General features: G+C 55.4%; 2 protein-coding genes across 5 annotated transcripts in view; one reads left to right on the top strand and one right to left on the bottom strand.

Annotated features, from left to right (window-relative positions):
• SMG6 (SMG6 nonsense mediated mRNA decay factor) overlaps positions 1-13,006 on the bottom strand; it is a 114,564-nt gene extending 101,558 nt beyond the window's left edge. For 2 of the 4 annotated variants that reach the window (XM_086475471.1, XM_086475470.1), the window contains exons 1-8: positions 12,913-13,006; positions 10,095-11,862; positions 7,983-8,175; positions 7,165-7,275; positions 6,322-6,428; positions 5,122-5,200; positions 3,672-3,782; positions 2,806-3,018 (exon numbers count right to left, since the gene is read on the bottom strand). In XM_086475471.1, coding sequence (XP_086331597.1) covers positions 2,806-3,018; positions 3,672-3,782; positions 5,122-5,200; positions 6,322-6,428; positions 7,165-7,275; positions 7,983-8,175; positions 10,095-11,862; positions 12,913-13,006 — 2,676 coding nt within the window. The remainder of the gene's footprint in view (positions 1-2,805; positions 3,019-3,671; positions 3,783-5,121; positions 5,201-6,321; positions 6,429-7,164; positions 7,276-7,982; positions 8,176-10,094; positions 11,863-12,912) is intronic. The other 2 variants (XM_086475472.1, XM_086475469.1) reach the window with 2 other exon arrangements.
• A 129-nt stretch (positions 13,007-13,135) lies between these two features.
• On the top strand, positions 13,136-15,395 carry SRR (serine racemase). The gene is made up of 7 exons (XM_086475268.1): positions 13,136-13,303; positions 13,525-13,660; positions 13,918-14,021; positions 14,096-14,215; positions 14,320-14,394; positions 14,628-14,837; positions 15,113-15,395. The coding sequence occupies exons 1-7, from the start codon at positions 13,136-13,138 to the stop codon at positions 15,308-15,310; spliced, it is 1,011 nt and encodes a 336-aa protein (XP_086331394.1). The 3' UTR covers positions 15,311-15,395.
• Positions 15,396-15,435: the final 40 nt, after the last annotated feature.

Genomic DNA, 15,435 nt, shown 5'->3' with positions numbered 1-15,435 from the left:
AGTTACTGAGGAAGTGGCCGAACAGAGATGTACGCCCCTTGGTGTGGGACAGATGGTACATTCTTCCAGTTCTGCATCTTCCTAGAAAAGGCAATGTAGCAAACCGTGAAAGAAGCAGCCATGCCAAGCCCCCACCTAAACACAGAGCACCAAGGCAAACAGCCAGCTCTGCACACCACCTTCCCTCGTCACAGCAATGGCTGCAGCGCGAGCTGGCCTTCTGCAGACTTGCCATCACGCTTTACGAACTCCATTCAGATGGCTCCTAACCCTGAAATAAAGTAATGGTGTTTATATCTTTGTATAGGGCTGCAGAAGGAAAAATAAAGTCAGCCCTGAGAAGTGATGCGCACTCACGGACCGAGCAAACTCTCTGCTGGCTGATGGGGACAGCGCGCACATCAGCAGGTCCTGGGAGCGTAATCGTTCAGCATCTCCCTGCCAAGCGAGCCACGACACAGGACTGGCACATTAACTGACTGCACAACGAAGAAAGCGACCACTGAGGACAGAAAACATCCCAAATCAATTTCTGGTCAGCTGTGAAACAGCGAGCATCTCCACAGTAAACACACCAGTCACCTTTGGCTTGGGCTGGGTTTGAAGCAAAGCCTCTGTCTGAAGGGTGCAAGGAGCCTCTCTTCCACACTTCTCCCCAGCACACATCCAAAGCTGTTAGGGTCTATGCTTGCAGTATTATATCTGCTTCTGGAAGCTGAACACTTTCCTGTTCCACCCTGTAAAATTCCCTTCTCTGCCCCAGAACAGTCGCCATAAAAGACCGCTGCCCGAGGAGCTACCTGCAGAGCACGGCTGCCAGTACAAACAAAAGACCACGGCTTGCCTCAGCCTTTTCAAGGGCTAAAGCTGGCAAGGAAGGGACCAAGGAGGCGATGACACATTTAGACTCATTTCCCCAAAATGACACATAAGCACTGGCACACATCCCCTGGGAGAAGAGCTGTTCCCTTCCGCCCGGCTGGGGGATGTGGGGCAGAGGTGCTGCCAGGATGAGGGCTGCTGCCTGCCCCTGGCACGGGCAGGGCCCTTCCGAGGCCAAACAGTGCCACACAGTGGCAACACACCGACTGCTCCGCTGCTGTCCAGAGAAAGAACTGCAAACCACCTAGAAATGCCACGAGGAAGAAGGTAAGAGGCTATAGCTTCAAGAAGCAAGGAGTCCAGAGCTTCCCGAAGAGCTGTTGCCTTTATCCAGCACACAACTTCACAGCTCAGGAGCTCTGGCAGTTACACAGATTTAAGGTTTCCTTTTCACTGCGTTATTTTCAACCCAGATCAGTTCGGCGACACGGCCACGGCACAGCCCCGTAAGCAGTCGTGCCAAAACAAGTGGCGTGCTGCATCGCAGCAGGCCCAGGCAGCCCGAGTACAGATATCCTGGCTGCCAAAACCAGCAGCGCCCAGACCTGGGCCCTCAGCTCCCCCTGCCCTTTTGCCATTGTATTTCTGATTGTGTGGCTTCTCGGTGACCAGAAACCTCGTGCTTTCCCCGAGCCAACATTTCAAAGAGATGAAGAAATCAAGACTAATGGCAGTAATCAGACACACAATCTGTACAGGCATTGCCAGCGACCTGCACTTCAGAGAGAACAGCCCCCAGCAAACAGACCAAGGGCAAGCTCTAGCAAACAGTGCTGCGCTACAAGCCACAAGACATCGCTGCCCCCCCGCTTTGCTGGCTGTTACACGACCTCACACGGGAGCGCTGCAAAAAAGAAACCCTAGTGCCTCAAAAACACTCACAGCATTTAATGTCAAAGCATCTTCATCAATGATTTATGGAGAGGCTAAAGCTTGGCACATTCCTTTCAATGATGCCGAAGAAGCAAAGGTCTCCAGAAGAGAAGCTGAGGAGAGGGAAAACAACCAAGGGCAGTAACCTCTCAAAAATGCTGCAGCTACGTGCCAGAGCTTATCTTTCAAAGCTCCAAGACTTCATCCCAGTTCCACCCAGCTGAAGTCACAAACCAGTTACAAAAGTGCAATCGTATTTGAGAAGCGCTGTGCCCCGCAGTATGCGGGGAAGGTCTTCCCAGTTCTGCTAAACTCACATCCTCAACAGCCATTTTAGGACAGGCAGCCCAGAGCTCCCTGGCAAGTTCTCTTGCGAGCCGCATGTGCCAAAGCAGTGCAAGGATTCCTAGAGGATGAGCTCCCAACCACCACTGCCTTCGCCTGCATTCCTGTGCCTGACAAACAGAGTTCACTCGGGCTCCTCTTGCAAGGTACACAGCTCAGACTGACGAGAGATACTGTTAGTCAATTATTTTGTTATCCTTGCAAAAGAAAGGCACCAGCCTGGCCTCTCGGCAGAACAAGTAACGCAAATGTAACACCTACAGTGGAAGTTAAAACCACGGTTTTCACATTGCCAGTGTAAACCTCCAATCACTGGCACAAGTGACCCACTTCCAGAACAAGCCTCAGAACTTACAGGGTCACTGTTAACCCTGGTCTTCAGCATCTGACCTCATTTTCCACTGGCAACCTCATCCAAGTTACAGCCCTCAGCAGAGGCATTTTACAGCATCTTCTGTTTGTGCCCCTCCTATTCCGTATCAGCCACGCCAGCACACGCTGCCAAGAAATGGATGGTAACAACATGCCTTAAACATGAGAGGCACGAGGTCACCAGCTCCTCAGCCTGACCCAGGCACAGCTCCCATAGGGGAAGCCAAAACACTGGAAAATTTAGCAACAGGAAAGCAAAACAGATCCAGTGTCATTCCACTGCATTCCAAACACATGACACCAAAGCCAACTGCCGCCTCCTGCAGTACTCACGTCGCTGGGGCTGAGGTTCCCAAGACCATTGTCCTGCTCAGAATCCCTGCCGGACTCGTGGCCCTGGGAGGAGCGGGGGTGGGAGGGATGGATCCAGATCTCCAGCCGTGTGGCATCATCTCCAACTTGTCGCAATGTGGACTTCTTGCCCTTCCCCCGGCAGCTGGGGCTCAGTTCCAGCACCTGATGTTTCCTCTGCTCCATCTGCTCAGCCTGGGCAGACAGGACAGATTCGGATCACCCAGGGATCAAAGTTCAGAGAAAGCATGTAATTTCATTTCCATGGAGAAATTAGCTTTTCCCCCTGCTTCAGAACAACAGTAACTCATCGACAGGCCCAGAATGTGGTTTCTGACACCATAGGACAGCGCAGGCCAGAGTTTTTCAACACCAGCTGGCTCGGGACAAGAAAAGCTGTGTCCAGTCCCAGGACTGTTTGAGACGGCCAACCTGCTGTATTTTCGACTTGGGGTGACCCTCTGGGTCTGCAGCCCTGCAGCCCCTCTTGCCCACCCTCATACGTGCACGGCGCCTCTGGGATTAGGCAATGATCACGCCGCATGCTGCAAGCCACAGCAACCTCCAGCCCTTGCTGAGCTTGGCTGTTTTACCGTTTGTGACCCAGAAACAAGAGATTCAGCTGCCCAGACAACCCCAAAAGCAGTCTGAGGAGAGGCAGGAAAGACCATCATTCTGAAGGCTGCCCCTCTCATCTGACTCCCAACATGGAATTTTGTAGAAGTAGGTAAGTGGTGACTCCCAAGTTCAAAAGCCACCATCACCCTCCTCTCCAGATCAGAGCTCTCCAGCAGAGGACAGTTAGCACGGGCAGCTGCAACATCCCACAGCCCGGCCCCACGACTCACCTTGCGTTTTGTCTCTTCAAACAGACTCATGAGGCTCTCCTTGGCTGTGAGGATGGGGTTGCTAGCAGCCAGGCTGCGCATGTAATAGTAGACAGCATCCAGCTTTCTCCTCTGCAAAAACACAACCAGACTCAGAGGTGCCACTCATCCTGGGGCTTTCAGAGCCAAGCTCCCCCATAGTTCACCTTCCCTCTCCCTCAATACTGCCTGGGACAGACAGACACGCCAACACTATGACACGTAGAACCTTAAACTCTCCATCCACGTTCACAGCTACCTACAACCATCAGCACAAAGCACAAGCCCTTTGCCAGAGTTAGGGAGTGCAGGTGACACCGCAGCCCACGGACCCGCTTAATCTAGCCCCAAGGCTTCTGCAGAAGCCATCAACTCAGAGTCTCCCACAAACCAGTCTCTCAGCAGACATCAAGGTAAAGGGCAAATGCATAAAATACTGAATTCCTGACAGTTCAGGAAATAACTCTTTTCAACATTACTATGGATATGGAAAAGACTTCACATGAGTTTTACAAAGAGCAGAGGCCCAGGAAGACTGAAGGGTTTGCCAAACTCCTGCCAGTGGCGGGGCAGGATGCCCCCCTCATTTCAGCCTGCCACTGTGCTAATCCCCTCACACTCGAGCAGCTTCTCAGCACCTCTTCTCCCACAGGCTGGCCACAGGGAATACCATGAGAAGACACCCCCCAAGTCTTTATGCTACCAAGACAATCAGCCATTTAGTGTTTTCCCCACATGCTGCTGGCCTTACAAATCACCAGAGGGAGAGACACTTTGCTGCTCCGAGCCCCACATCAGGAGTCAGAAAGGTCATTCCCAGCCATGAAGGAAATGTGCTTCTGCACCCTGCAGTTCCAAACTGCTCTGCTTTAAACCAGCATCTTTCACTGTTGCAAACAGGCAGATCCCTACCAGCGTCCCTGTCCCAACCTGATGCTTCTGTTATCTGCTGTCACGTCTTCCTTGAAGTAAGTTTTCCTGCATGGCTGGAGTAGCCAGCAAAACTGAAACCTAGGAAAGTCACACGTGGATGTTCCTTAGACCAGTGCCCACAGGTTCAGTGAAGACACGGCAAAAAGAAGCACCATCCTCACGACAGCATGGCCTTGAGCGCAAGAATCTCATGCAAAACTTTAAATTCAACTCACTTCTAAAGCATCTGCACTCTCAACAGCCCACAGAACAGTCCCCAAAATGCCGACAGCCTGAGGGAATAGCGTGTATCTAACAAAGCCGCCCGAAGCCACAGCAGCTGGAATCCACACAGCACATCCTGCCATCAGCTTTTTTCTTTCAAAAAAAAAAAAAAAAACCAACCCACCCATCTGGGACCACTGCCTTAAACAATGCCTTCCTCCTCCAGATGGAATCTCACAGCCAGCCCAGAGGCTCTCCCTATCCTTGCTACATCCTTGCATGACGAGCATCTTACCGTGTAGATGGCCAGAAGCGCCAGCTGGTTGTACGGCCGGCCGTTTTTGGGAGCAATTTGCTGAGCCTTCAGGTACCAGCTGAGGAAGAGAAGAACCAGAGAGAAAGGTTTACTGAAAGGACATCAGGTTGCCTTCCTCACTGTTCAGGGCACAGAACTCCCCTCGCAGCGCAGCATTGGCAGTCCTGCAGGGAACAGGCCCTTTGCACAAGTGCCCTCTGCCTGCAAGAGCGTGCGCAGGCAGCGAGCCCGCACCGGGCCTGGAGAGGCAGTTGGGGCACAGGACGAGAGAGAGGGGCAGATGCAGCTGCAGAGGGAAATGTTCTTGGCTCAGCCTGAAGATGAGCATTTAGCCAGACCCAGCAAGCACTGTCCCCGTGCAGCCTCAGGCACAGAGAACAGGCTGTTCAGGGAACTTTTTTCTCCCAGTCCCCTTTTTAGCTCCACGGGGAGCTGGGACCAAACCCGCCATGTTCCTTAGCCTGTTCCCCGTATTTTTCAAGACACTTAATCAACCCAAGAGAAGAGGCATCCGTTCAGCAGCAGTCATTCATCCCTCCATTCTCCTCTCTATTTTCCCTCAATTGTATTATCCACTCTCTAGCTTGTATCACACCACACGGATCCATCGATGCTGTTCAGAGACATCACGAACCTGCCATGTTCCCCCTGGCCTCCCCGAGATATCAGCATACTCCACCACGTCTGCAGATCCCAAAATTGGCAGCTTTCCCTGCCCTGTTCTCCAAACCTCCACAGATTTCAGGTCTCCATCCCCCATGCTGGGCTCACTTGCTCCCCCCCAAATTGCTCCAGAAAAAAACCAAGAGTGACAGGAAGCAACAAGTGCCAGTAACTCCTGATGCAGTCAGGACATATGGACACATATGGGAACCTCACCTAGCTGTAAAGCTACCAGAAAATACAACAGCCATTCTGCCAGCCTCAACAGCATAAACCCTCCCTGCTGGAGGATCAGCACAGGACAGTTTCCAAACTAGATGGCTGGAGGATGACTGGATCTGCTGGCTTGCTCGCTGGGACAGCAAAACAGTCTAGGCTACAACTTTCAGCTTCACAGGACTGCAACACAATAAAGAGGAGTGGAAAGATTCCTTTGCTAGAGGCAAGTTTAAGCATGAAATGAGATACACCCCTTGTAAACAGAGGAAGAGCTGGGCTCAGGGAAGAGCACAATACCTGCGTGCCTTTCCATAGTTGGCGGTGTCGTTTGCTTGCTCTCGGTATCGGCAAATATCCCCTTGACAAATCATACACCTCTGAGCACTGATCAGTGCGTACTTCACCTGGAAAGAAGCATTCAGCACATCATGGGGCACCCGCACAGAACCCTGGCTCACCCACAGACCCAGTGAGCACACAGGGACTGCAGAGAGCTAAGGGGAGGTCACGACACACCGAAGGTCTTACAAGAGGGCGGCAGAATGAAATGACAAGGCTCCGTGGCATCGCTGCAGCATTTGCAGGGGCAAGCCAATCCCCTAAACACCTCCTCCCTTACAACAACATCCCGCCTCTCTCCAGAAGAGAGTTGTTCAGTCCATGACCAATCTGAGGACAGCTGTTAGACAAACACATCTCTCTGGGAAGGGAGCTGGAATAAAATACCCTTTCCCAGCTGTCCCTCGCTCCTGCACCCACAGCTCAGGGCAACACATTGTCAAGTGTCAGGGAGGCAGCACAGCTGTTACCTTTCCTCGTTCATTATTCTGTATTCCACAGAAAGAAGTAAGATGTTCAATGTCTAAGGCAAAGCCAAGGTACCTTTGGACGCTTCTTTCCCTTCATCAGCCCTGGTCACAGGGCTGGTACAAAAAAAGCGGTTTGCAAAGGAAGCTAAGAAACGTTCATGCATCAGAGAGAACTCGTTGAACCAGCTAACAGCTGAGAAAGATTCCCTGCAAACATACTGACATCTGTTCAGAGCACAGCTGCCTACCTCTTGGCAAGGGCAGCACACTGAGTTCAGCACGTTGCACACGACTAACAGGACGAGAAGTCTCCAGGAGGAAGCCAACCTACCATTTTCCTCAGAGGCTTGCTGCGGATGGCCATCCCATCCATATAGTCCTCTAGCTTGAACTGGTACGACACCTGCAGCTTTTGGAGGAGGCCATCAAAAAAAGACGTGCCCTGCAAAACACACATACTTGGATGTTACAATCATTCTGATGACGAGCACAGAGTCACCACACCATCCCTGCCACGTGCAAGAAAGTCCCGCTTTTGGGGGACAGGTTTGGGCTGTTTCACTTCAGAAAACAACAAGGAGGTTGGGGGATCTCCAGTCTCAACGGTTTTCAAGACTAGACAAAATCAAGACTGACCTGACCTAGTGTTTGAGGAGTCCTGCTTTTGAGCAGGAGGTTGGACTAAAGCCCTCCAGCAGTCCCTTCCCACCAGTCTAATCTAATTCTATAAAGCACATCCTCTCGGATCTGCCAGCCTACCTTCTACAAAGAGTAAACTGAGCTGCACAGTTTAATGGAATAACTTTTACGCAAATTTGATAAAGATGGCACAAACACCTCCAGGAACGCTTCTGTTTATTTCCACTTCAGGGCACTCATTTCATTTTAGCTTAAATCAATTTTTAATTAACATAAAAGACACCAAAACCAGCCTCGTTTAAATTATAACAAATGTCCACCTGGACCTACATCTGCCACGCTAAACCATAACCTGTCTGAGCATTCTCCTTGCACAGGGATGGCCTAAGGCACACAGAGATACCAACAGGATCAAGAAGGCTAGCTGCCCAGTTACACCATCCCATTCTAGACACCAGCCAATCCCACCCAAAGGTTTAGTGGAGTTTGGGGATGTTTCTCTCTGCTTACCTCATCTAGGAGCTGGAGCAGTTTGTTCCGAATTTCTTGGGCATTTTCCCCCTGAGGGTCCTTGAGGAGCTGCCGGAATTTCTCAATCACCTGGTAAAACGCGTTCTTCCACAGCAGCTGGTCCACGTTCTGGGTATCGGAGAACTCGATATCCATCAGGATGCACCGTTCGTACAGCTGCAGCATCTCCACCCTACAGCGAAACACCACCAGCCGTCAACACACCAGCAACCGCCCAGCCCCAGCCTGAGCTGCCAGGAAACGTGTGCGGAGACACCTGGTTGCTTTTCATCCAGCAAGCACGAGATGTCAGCAGCTCAGCCAGCTCACACGCTCCGGCAAATCAATGCTTCCACACGCGTCCCAAAAGGAGACAGGAACTGTTGCAACCAAACACCCTTCCTGCTCCAAGAAGGCAAATCTGAAAGGACCATCTCCCTGCAGCAGAGTGGGCCAGGGCCTGCCAAAGAGCAAGGAGCTCTGCTACAGTTCTGCCACGGGGAACAGCAAGGCACAAGTGTCTCCTGGTACTAACACAGAGAAAGCATGCGCTGCCAGGCTCTGCTCCTCCTGAGCACAAAGTCTGGCTGCTACAGGCCAGGAACAAACACACGAAGAACCAGAGGGCAAGAGAGGTCCTGCCATTAAAACGATCTCCACCTCGTTTCCATCCAACCAAAATACAGAGCAAAAACGGAGACCCTGCTTCTCCAAAAATAAACGAGAGCTGGGAACATCACACCTAGAGAAGATAAAGCCTTGGAGTCCCAGAAATCACATTCCCCTCGCCAGTTACCCACAGCCTTGCCCAGATGGCGAAGCAGAATTCCACCCCTGCATTTAATAAAATAGTTTCAGGCTAGAAACAGCTCTGCAATACGTGGGGCAAGTTTATGGTAAAGGGAATCCTCAGCTGCTACTGCCTTGGCAGCCTTATCCCTTACAATGCTTTGAGCCCTGCAGAAAACAGTACAACAGCGTAGAAGGTAAAGCCCGGAGCAAAGCAAGATGGCAACGTGTGGGAGAGCCTGACAGAATGAGAGAAGGATGCTGGTGGGTTCCTGTGCAAAGCACAGAGCATGGTTCTGCTGCCCTGCCCCATGCAGTCCCCCAAAGCCTGCACATACACACACCCCCTGACCAAGAGAATTAGGTGTTTCTGCAGAAGGACAGATGTCAGCTCCACAGACAGACCGCCAACACGCCCTGACACAGGCAGGAGACACACCGAGACGGAGGGACGCTGCTGGCAAGGACGGGGCCAACCATGCCCACACTCCCAGGGCATGGCGGGCTTCACACAGGCCACAGCAGCACTGTGCAGGCTCTCCTCATCCTCCAGACAACAGCCCTGGATGACCTTGACACCTTGAGGAAGACCTGAAACCTCTAGTGCTGCTTCAAGCGCAGACACATCGCACCCTACGGTCCCCAAAACACAGAACAAGCCCTGAAATGACCTCGTGTGTCACCTCCCTCTTGCTAGCTGGCATCACCAGGCTGCTCCCACTCGATGTCCACATGTCACAGCATGAGTGGTGTCGAAAGCAAAACTACCCGGCGCTTGAAAGGTGCTGTCAGCGTTACACAACGTCAGGAACCCGTGCAATGCTTCGCAAGCACAAGCTGACAGTCGCTGCCCCTGAAGCCCACCAGGCAAGTCAGACAGCAGATAACCAAGGACAGGTAAGAAAGCAGAATTCCGCCAGCAAATACTGAAAGCACACAAGAGCGCTGGAACCGAGGGAGACCAGCTCCAGCAAGTGTGAGAAGCATCCAAGAGCCACAGCAGGTGCTTGTCCTGCTCCTCCACGGCCCCACCATGCGGGCAAGGCATTCCACAACCACAAGAAGCCACGGCTTAGCTCCCAGACCAGGAAAATGACATCTTCACTCACAGTTTCCTTCCAATACCCACACACTGCTGGCACAGGACAAACAGGCCCAGCCTATCAAAAGCTAGCGAGCCACTGCCCCATGTCCCAGTCTCCGAGACACCGGCATCTCCAGTACACCCGATCCCCCAGCAGACACCATTCTCTAGACAACATTTCTGGTGGCCCACCCTGGAAACGACTTGGTCACACCCCCCTCGACAGCCCAGCCACAAACCTCAGCTGAGCCATCTTCTCCAGCCCCTCCGGGCTGATGCGGTCTCTGGAAAGCAGATTGCTGAGCTGCTGCTCCTGGTTTCCAGCCTCGCGGAGGAGCTTGCTGAGCTCCTGCTGCTGCATGGTCCGCATCTGCTGCTCCATCTCGGGACTCAGAGGAGTTGGGGGGAGTGGGCCACACAGGTACTGCCCTGCCTGGCCAGGGTACCCAGGGTAATAGGCTCCTGGGTACACACCATTGCTTGGACCCATAGGATACTGCAGGGAATACCCACCATAAGGATACTGGGGGCCTTGACCGGAGGCCCGAGGGTAATAGTAGGGGTTGTCAGAGTTTTGGAACTTATAGTAGGATGTCTGGGCCTGGCGGGCTTCCCCCCAGGAGGTAGGGCTCACTTCATCGTCCGTGTCGAGAAAGTGAAGCTGAGCCGTCTGGCTCTTCAGGGCGGGTTTTTGGTCCGGGTTATTTGGGTCCCACAGCCGGCGAGCAGTCCCGCCTCGGCCCCTGCTTCGGGGGCCTTTACTCCCAGCCCCGCCGAGCAGAAGCCTGGGCCCAGGGTGACTGGGTTCGGGGGAGCCCGCGGTGCTGGCAGAGAGGTCCGTGTTGGCAGGCAGGAACAGAATCCCACGGCCCCTCCCTTGGGGCTCTCTGCTCTGGCTCCTCGCCTCCGAAGCCTCTGAGTCATTGCAGCTAACAAACGCCTTCAGGGGCTTTTTTTTATCTGGATCTGCCAGACTGATATCCCTGCTCATAGTCTTGCTGTCAAACGTGACTCGAAAAGGTCCCTTGGCTTCCCTGTCGTTGCTGCTCCAGTCACTCTCGCTCCTAGAAGCTCGGCTCTGCTCTGAACGCTTTTTCTTGTCCGAGTTCCTGCTGGAGACATACGCTTCTGCCTCCTCGACTCTGTCATCCTCCAAGGAGTCAGTGGAGGACGCAGAGAGCTGCTTCCTAGGACGTATTCTTTCTCTGGCACGCTCCTGCCGCCTCTCCACCCCGTCCCCCAGCGGGGGTCCGTCTACGCTGTTGTTGCTGCCGGCTGAGCTCGTGCTGCAGGTGCGGTACCGGCTCCGCCGCTTGTCGGAGTGGGAGTACCGCTTGGTAGGGCCCAGCTTCCCCTGCGCCACCTCGTTGCTCGATCTCCTTATCCTGTCGCTTCGTTCTATTCGTCTTCCTTTTTCTCCCCTTGAGGTTTTGACTCCTTCCCCTCCCTGGCCCCCCCCTCTATCCTCCTTGCTTGATTTGGTTTTCATGTTGTCTTTTCTGGTACCTTTCTCGGTTTCATCATCTCTCTCGACTTTCAGCTGCTCCATCTTACTGGTGACTTCCTCAGTAGCTGACCGCAGGGATGGTTCTTTAGCAGCGGAATGCAGGCGTTTCCCAGGCTGGTAGATCTGCTGGTCTGGCTTCTTGGTTCTCCTGGTGGTCTTGGGACCGCACTCATCCGGAGCAGGCTGCTTGGACAAGTTCTCCTGGCTCTGAAGACCACCTTTAGTCTCCATCTCTTCGTTTTCCTGCGAAGGACCATTCTGCTTGGGGCCATCACCTTTCCCGAAATCCTCCACGAGTGGAGCCTCTCCTCCCAAAGAGCCCTTGTCACTGGCAGTCTCCTCCTTGCCCTCCTCAGCTCTGCTCCTCTCCTTCTCCAAGGCCTCTTGCTTTGGTGGCGCAAGTTTGCTCCTCAGCCGGGAGAGGCCAGGCTTGTAAATCTCCAGGTCCGGGCGCCTGTTGTCTTTGCGATGCCTCGGCTCCTTCACTTCCTTTATGTTTTCTAAGGAAAAACGGAGAGCAGAAAGTTATTCCCACCACAAACCAGCCAGGGACAAAGAAATATCACGACAAATATTCAAGGAGAAATATCAAGTAAAGACAAAGAGCCTACCACCCTCAGGGCAGGTCCAAGAGAACACAGCTGAAAATCTGTGGCAAGGTTTACAGGAAATCGCAGAGTAAGAGTAGAAAACGATAAAGCACAACAAAGTTGACCAAATCCTTGGCCTGATTCACTTACGAAACACATCCCACCACAGGCTTTACCTCAAAGCACCAACAAGCCGAGAAAGAGACAGGTAAAGCTCCACGGAAGACTCGAGCACACAGATGCATGTACCAGGCACAAAGTTTTAGCATTACAGGTTCCAGCAGCGATCGCCTGCCTGCTGTTGGTGCAGGAGCCTTTGTCTGCAGGTGCTGCCTTCTCCAACAGCCCCCCTGCTCTGCCAACAGATCGTTTTGAGTCAAAGATGCATTCCCCAGAGAACAGTTAACGGTTCTCTGCTCCTCTCTATAACTGTACTTACACGAAAACTCGTTAGAGAACGCAGCCGGGACGACGCAGAGTTAAGCGTTTCACCAAAGCCAGGCTGTTTGCGCGCTGCATTCCCTCAACTTTTTCCTCCTGTCAGTAACTTCCACCAGCCCGCACCACCCACCCTCAGCCACGCGAAAACCGCCGCTACCAGGGGCTTTCCCCCAGAGGTGGTAGAGAAGCCCCCGAGCGGGCAGGGACCGACCTGACCCCGGCCAAAAGCCGTGCCGCCTGCTGCTGCTGCTCGCCCCGCAGCCTCCCAGCGGCCCCTGTTCCCCGGCCGTCGGCGTTTGTTTGCTCTCACCCCGGAGACAACCGTGTCCGGGGCGACGCGGGCCCAGCGGAGCGGTGGCCCTGCCCCGGCCCCTACCCCAGCCCGGCTGTACGGCCGAGGGGCCCAGCCCGCCCCCGGGCAGGTACCGCTGAGGGGAGGAGGGGAGGAGGGAAGGAGGGAAGGAGGGAAGGCCCAAACCCCCACCACCACCCCCCGCCAGTCCCTACCCACCCCCTCACCTCGTCCGCCGCCACCCGCAGCGCGGGCCTGCGCCGCCACCATGTCCCGCAGCTCAGCGGCCGAGACGCGGACGCGCTCCAGCCCCTCCGCCATCTTCCCTCCGCCGGCGGGGAGGGGCGGGGCGGACGGCGGCCGCGCAGGGTCAAAATACCCCCCCCCCACCACCACCACCACAACCGCGCGCATGCGCATTCGCGCCGCCGGCGGGAGCTGCCGTTGAGGATGGCCGGGCCGCCGCGCCCGGCTCTGGCCGATGTCCGGGCGGCGGAGGGACGGCTCCGCGGCCGGCTGCACCGCACCCCGCTGCTCACCAGCGGCAGCCTGGACCGCCTGGCCGGCCGACGGCTGCTCTTCAAATGCGAGCTCTTCCAGAGGACCGGCTCCTTCAAGGTGCGCGGGGAGGGCGGCCTTGCGCGTCCGCCGGGCGGCCGCGGGGCCGAGGTCGCTTCTTGGCGCCGGAGAAACTCACTTTCCATCGACACCCAGCAGACCTGGCTCCTGCCACCCTGCCTGGGGGCTGAAGCGCTTCCCAGGGAGGCTCCAAGGCAAGATTTCCCTCCCCTGCCCGGCCCGCAGCAGCGCTAAGATGGCCGAGCTCTCTCTCCTTCCAGATCCGCGGGGCCCTGAACGCGGTCAGGAGCCTCGTTGAGGAAAGCGAACGCGCTGGAAAGGGGCTGCCCCGGGCCGTCGTGACACACAGCAGCGGGAATCACGGGCAGGCGCTCGCCTGTGCTGCCCAGGCAGAAGGTAACAGCACGCCCCGACCTCCAGCCCCAGCTCAGGGAGCAGCCGGGCACCAGGCCCAGGGGCAAAGGCAGAGCTGGTTCCCGGGCAAAGGCAGCTCCAGGCACCCGGCCCTGCCCGCCCTGGAGAGCAGCAGGGCTGTCCCTTTCCTGACCCTGTGCAGGAGCTAGCATAAGCAAGGCATGGCCCGCTCCTGCAGCGCAAACTGGCTGTTTGCAGCTTTTTTGGCTGGTGGATTTGCCGCCTCTTTTGTCACACAGGGATTCCTGCCTACGTGGTGGTGCCCAGAACAGCCTCGCGCTGTAAGCAAGCTGCTATTCGCAGCTATGGGGCTACACTGGTGCCGTGCGAGCCCAGTGACAAGGTAAGGCACCAGGGATACCAGCCAGGGCCCCAGCACAGGCGGACTGAGAGGCGACCATCTGCGCTTTTCCTTAGTCCAGAGCCGAGACGGCATCTCGTGTAGTCCAGGAGACAGGAGGAGTCATGGTGCACCCCAACCAGGAGCCCGCAGTGATCGCAGGGCAAGGCACGATCGCCCTGGAGGTGCTGGAGCAGGTGAGGGAAGCGCATGGCCTGGACCCAGCCCAGGGCTCTGCTCCTCATAGGCAAGGGCACAGCAAAAAGCGTGCCAGAAGCACTCCCGCTCCCTTTCTGCACAGGCACCCGAGGTAAACGCAGTCGTGGTTCCCGTCGGAGGCGGAGGAATGATTGCAGGAATAGCAGTTGCCATCAAGGTAGGCAGCAGCTCAGCAGGGAAGCAGTGGCTCCATCTCCCCGCAGGAAGGGCAGGGCTCCCAAGACAGGCAGCAGCTTTTCTCTTTAGAAATGGAGCAACCCAGCGGTGAAAATCTCTGGGGGCGTGGGGCCCGCGTGGCAGCGGCATGGCCTACTTGCCCCCCCGTGCGTGCACCGACAGCAGACAGGCACACACCAGCTTGAACCCAGCGGCTCCTCCTGCTCTCCGCAGGCTTTGAGACCAGATGTGAAAGTGTTTGCTGCTGAGCCACGCAACGCCGATGACTGTTACCGGTCCAAGGTAAGGGGGGAACTGACCCCCAACCCTCACCCGCCGGATACCATCGCAGACGCGGTTAAAACCAGCATCGGACCAAACACGTGGCCCATCATCAGGGATCTGGTGGATGACGTCCTGACGGTCTCAGAGGAAGAAATCAAGGTAAACGCTGCCGACTCCCTTCTCACAGCAGCTGCCAGCAGGCAGCTGCCTCCATCCACGCTCTGCCCCTCCACTCTCACCCCTGCACTCTCCCAGGGCAGCACACCACTGCAGCTGTGCAACACCCCCACTGTCTCCAGCTGGAAAGGGCTGGCGGAAGCTCTGCTTTCCCTTCCCAGAGCGCTGCGGAGACATGCGCACGTGTAGTGCCCTCCGCAGCCCGAGAGCAGCCTGTCCTTGCTGCTGGGATGACAGCTGCTGCTCTGTCCCGACAGCGAGCCACGCGGCTGGTGTGGGAAAGGATGAAGCTGCTGATTGAGCCAACCGCGGGCGTGGGAGTGGCGGCCGTGCTCTCGGAACGCTTCCAAGCAGTCCCCCGGGATGTGGAGAACGTTTGCATCGTGCTGTGCGGGGGAAACGTGGACCTGAGCTCCCTGACCTGGCTCACAGACCTCCCTGGGAAAGCGGAATGAGAACAGACCGGTGGCTCAAGCGATGGAAACCTCACTCTGAATTTGTACCGTCTGGTTTGTGCGCGACTAAAACCAGATAATTCCCTGCAAACGTTTGGAAGTTTTTTGTGGAGGGACAAGGGAAC

The sequence above is a fragment of the Leptosomus discolor genome, chromosome 18 (genome assembly GCF_034619465.1).
Source record: "Leptosomus discolor isolate bLepDis1 chromosome 18, bLepDis1.hap2, whole genome shotgun sequence".
Classification (NCBI taxonomy): Eukaryota; Metazoa; Chordata; class Aves; order Leptosomiformes; family Leptosomidae; genus Leptosomus; species Leptosomus discolor.
Note: the sequence above shows the minus strand (reverse complement) of the source record. Positions and strands in the feature narration are given on the sequence as shown.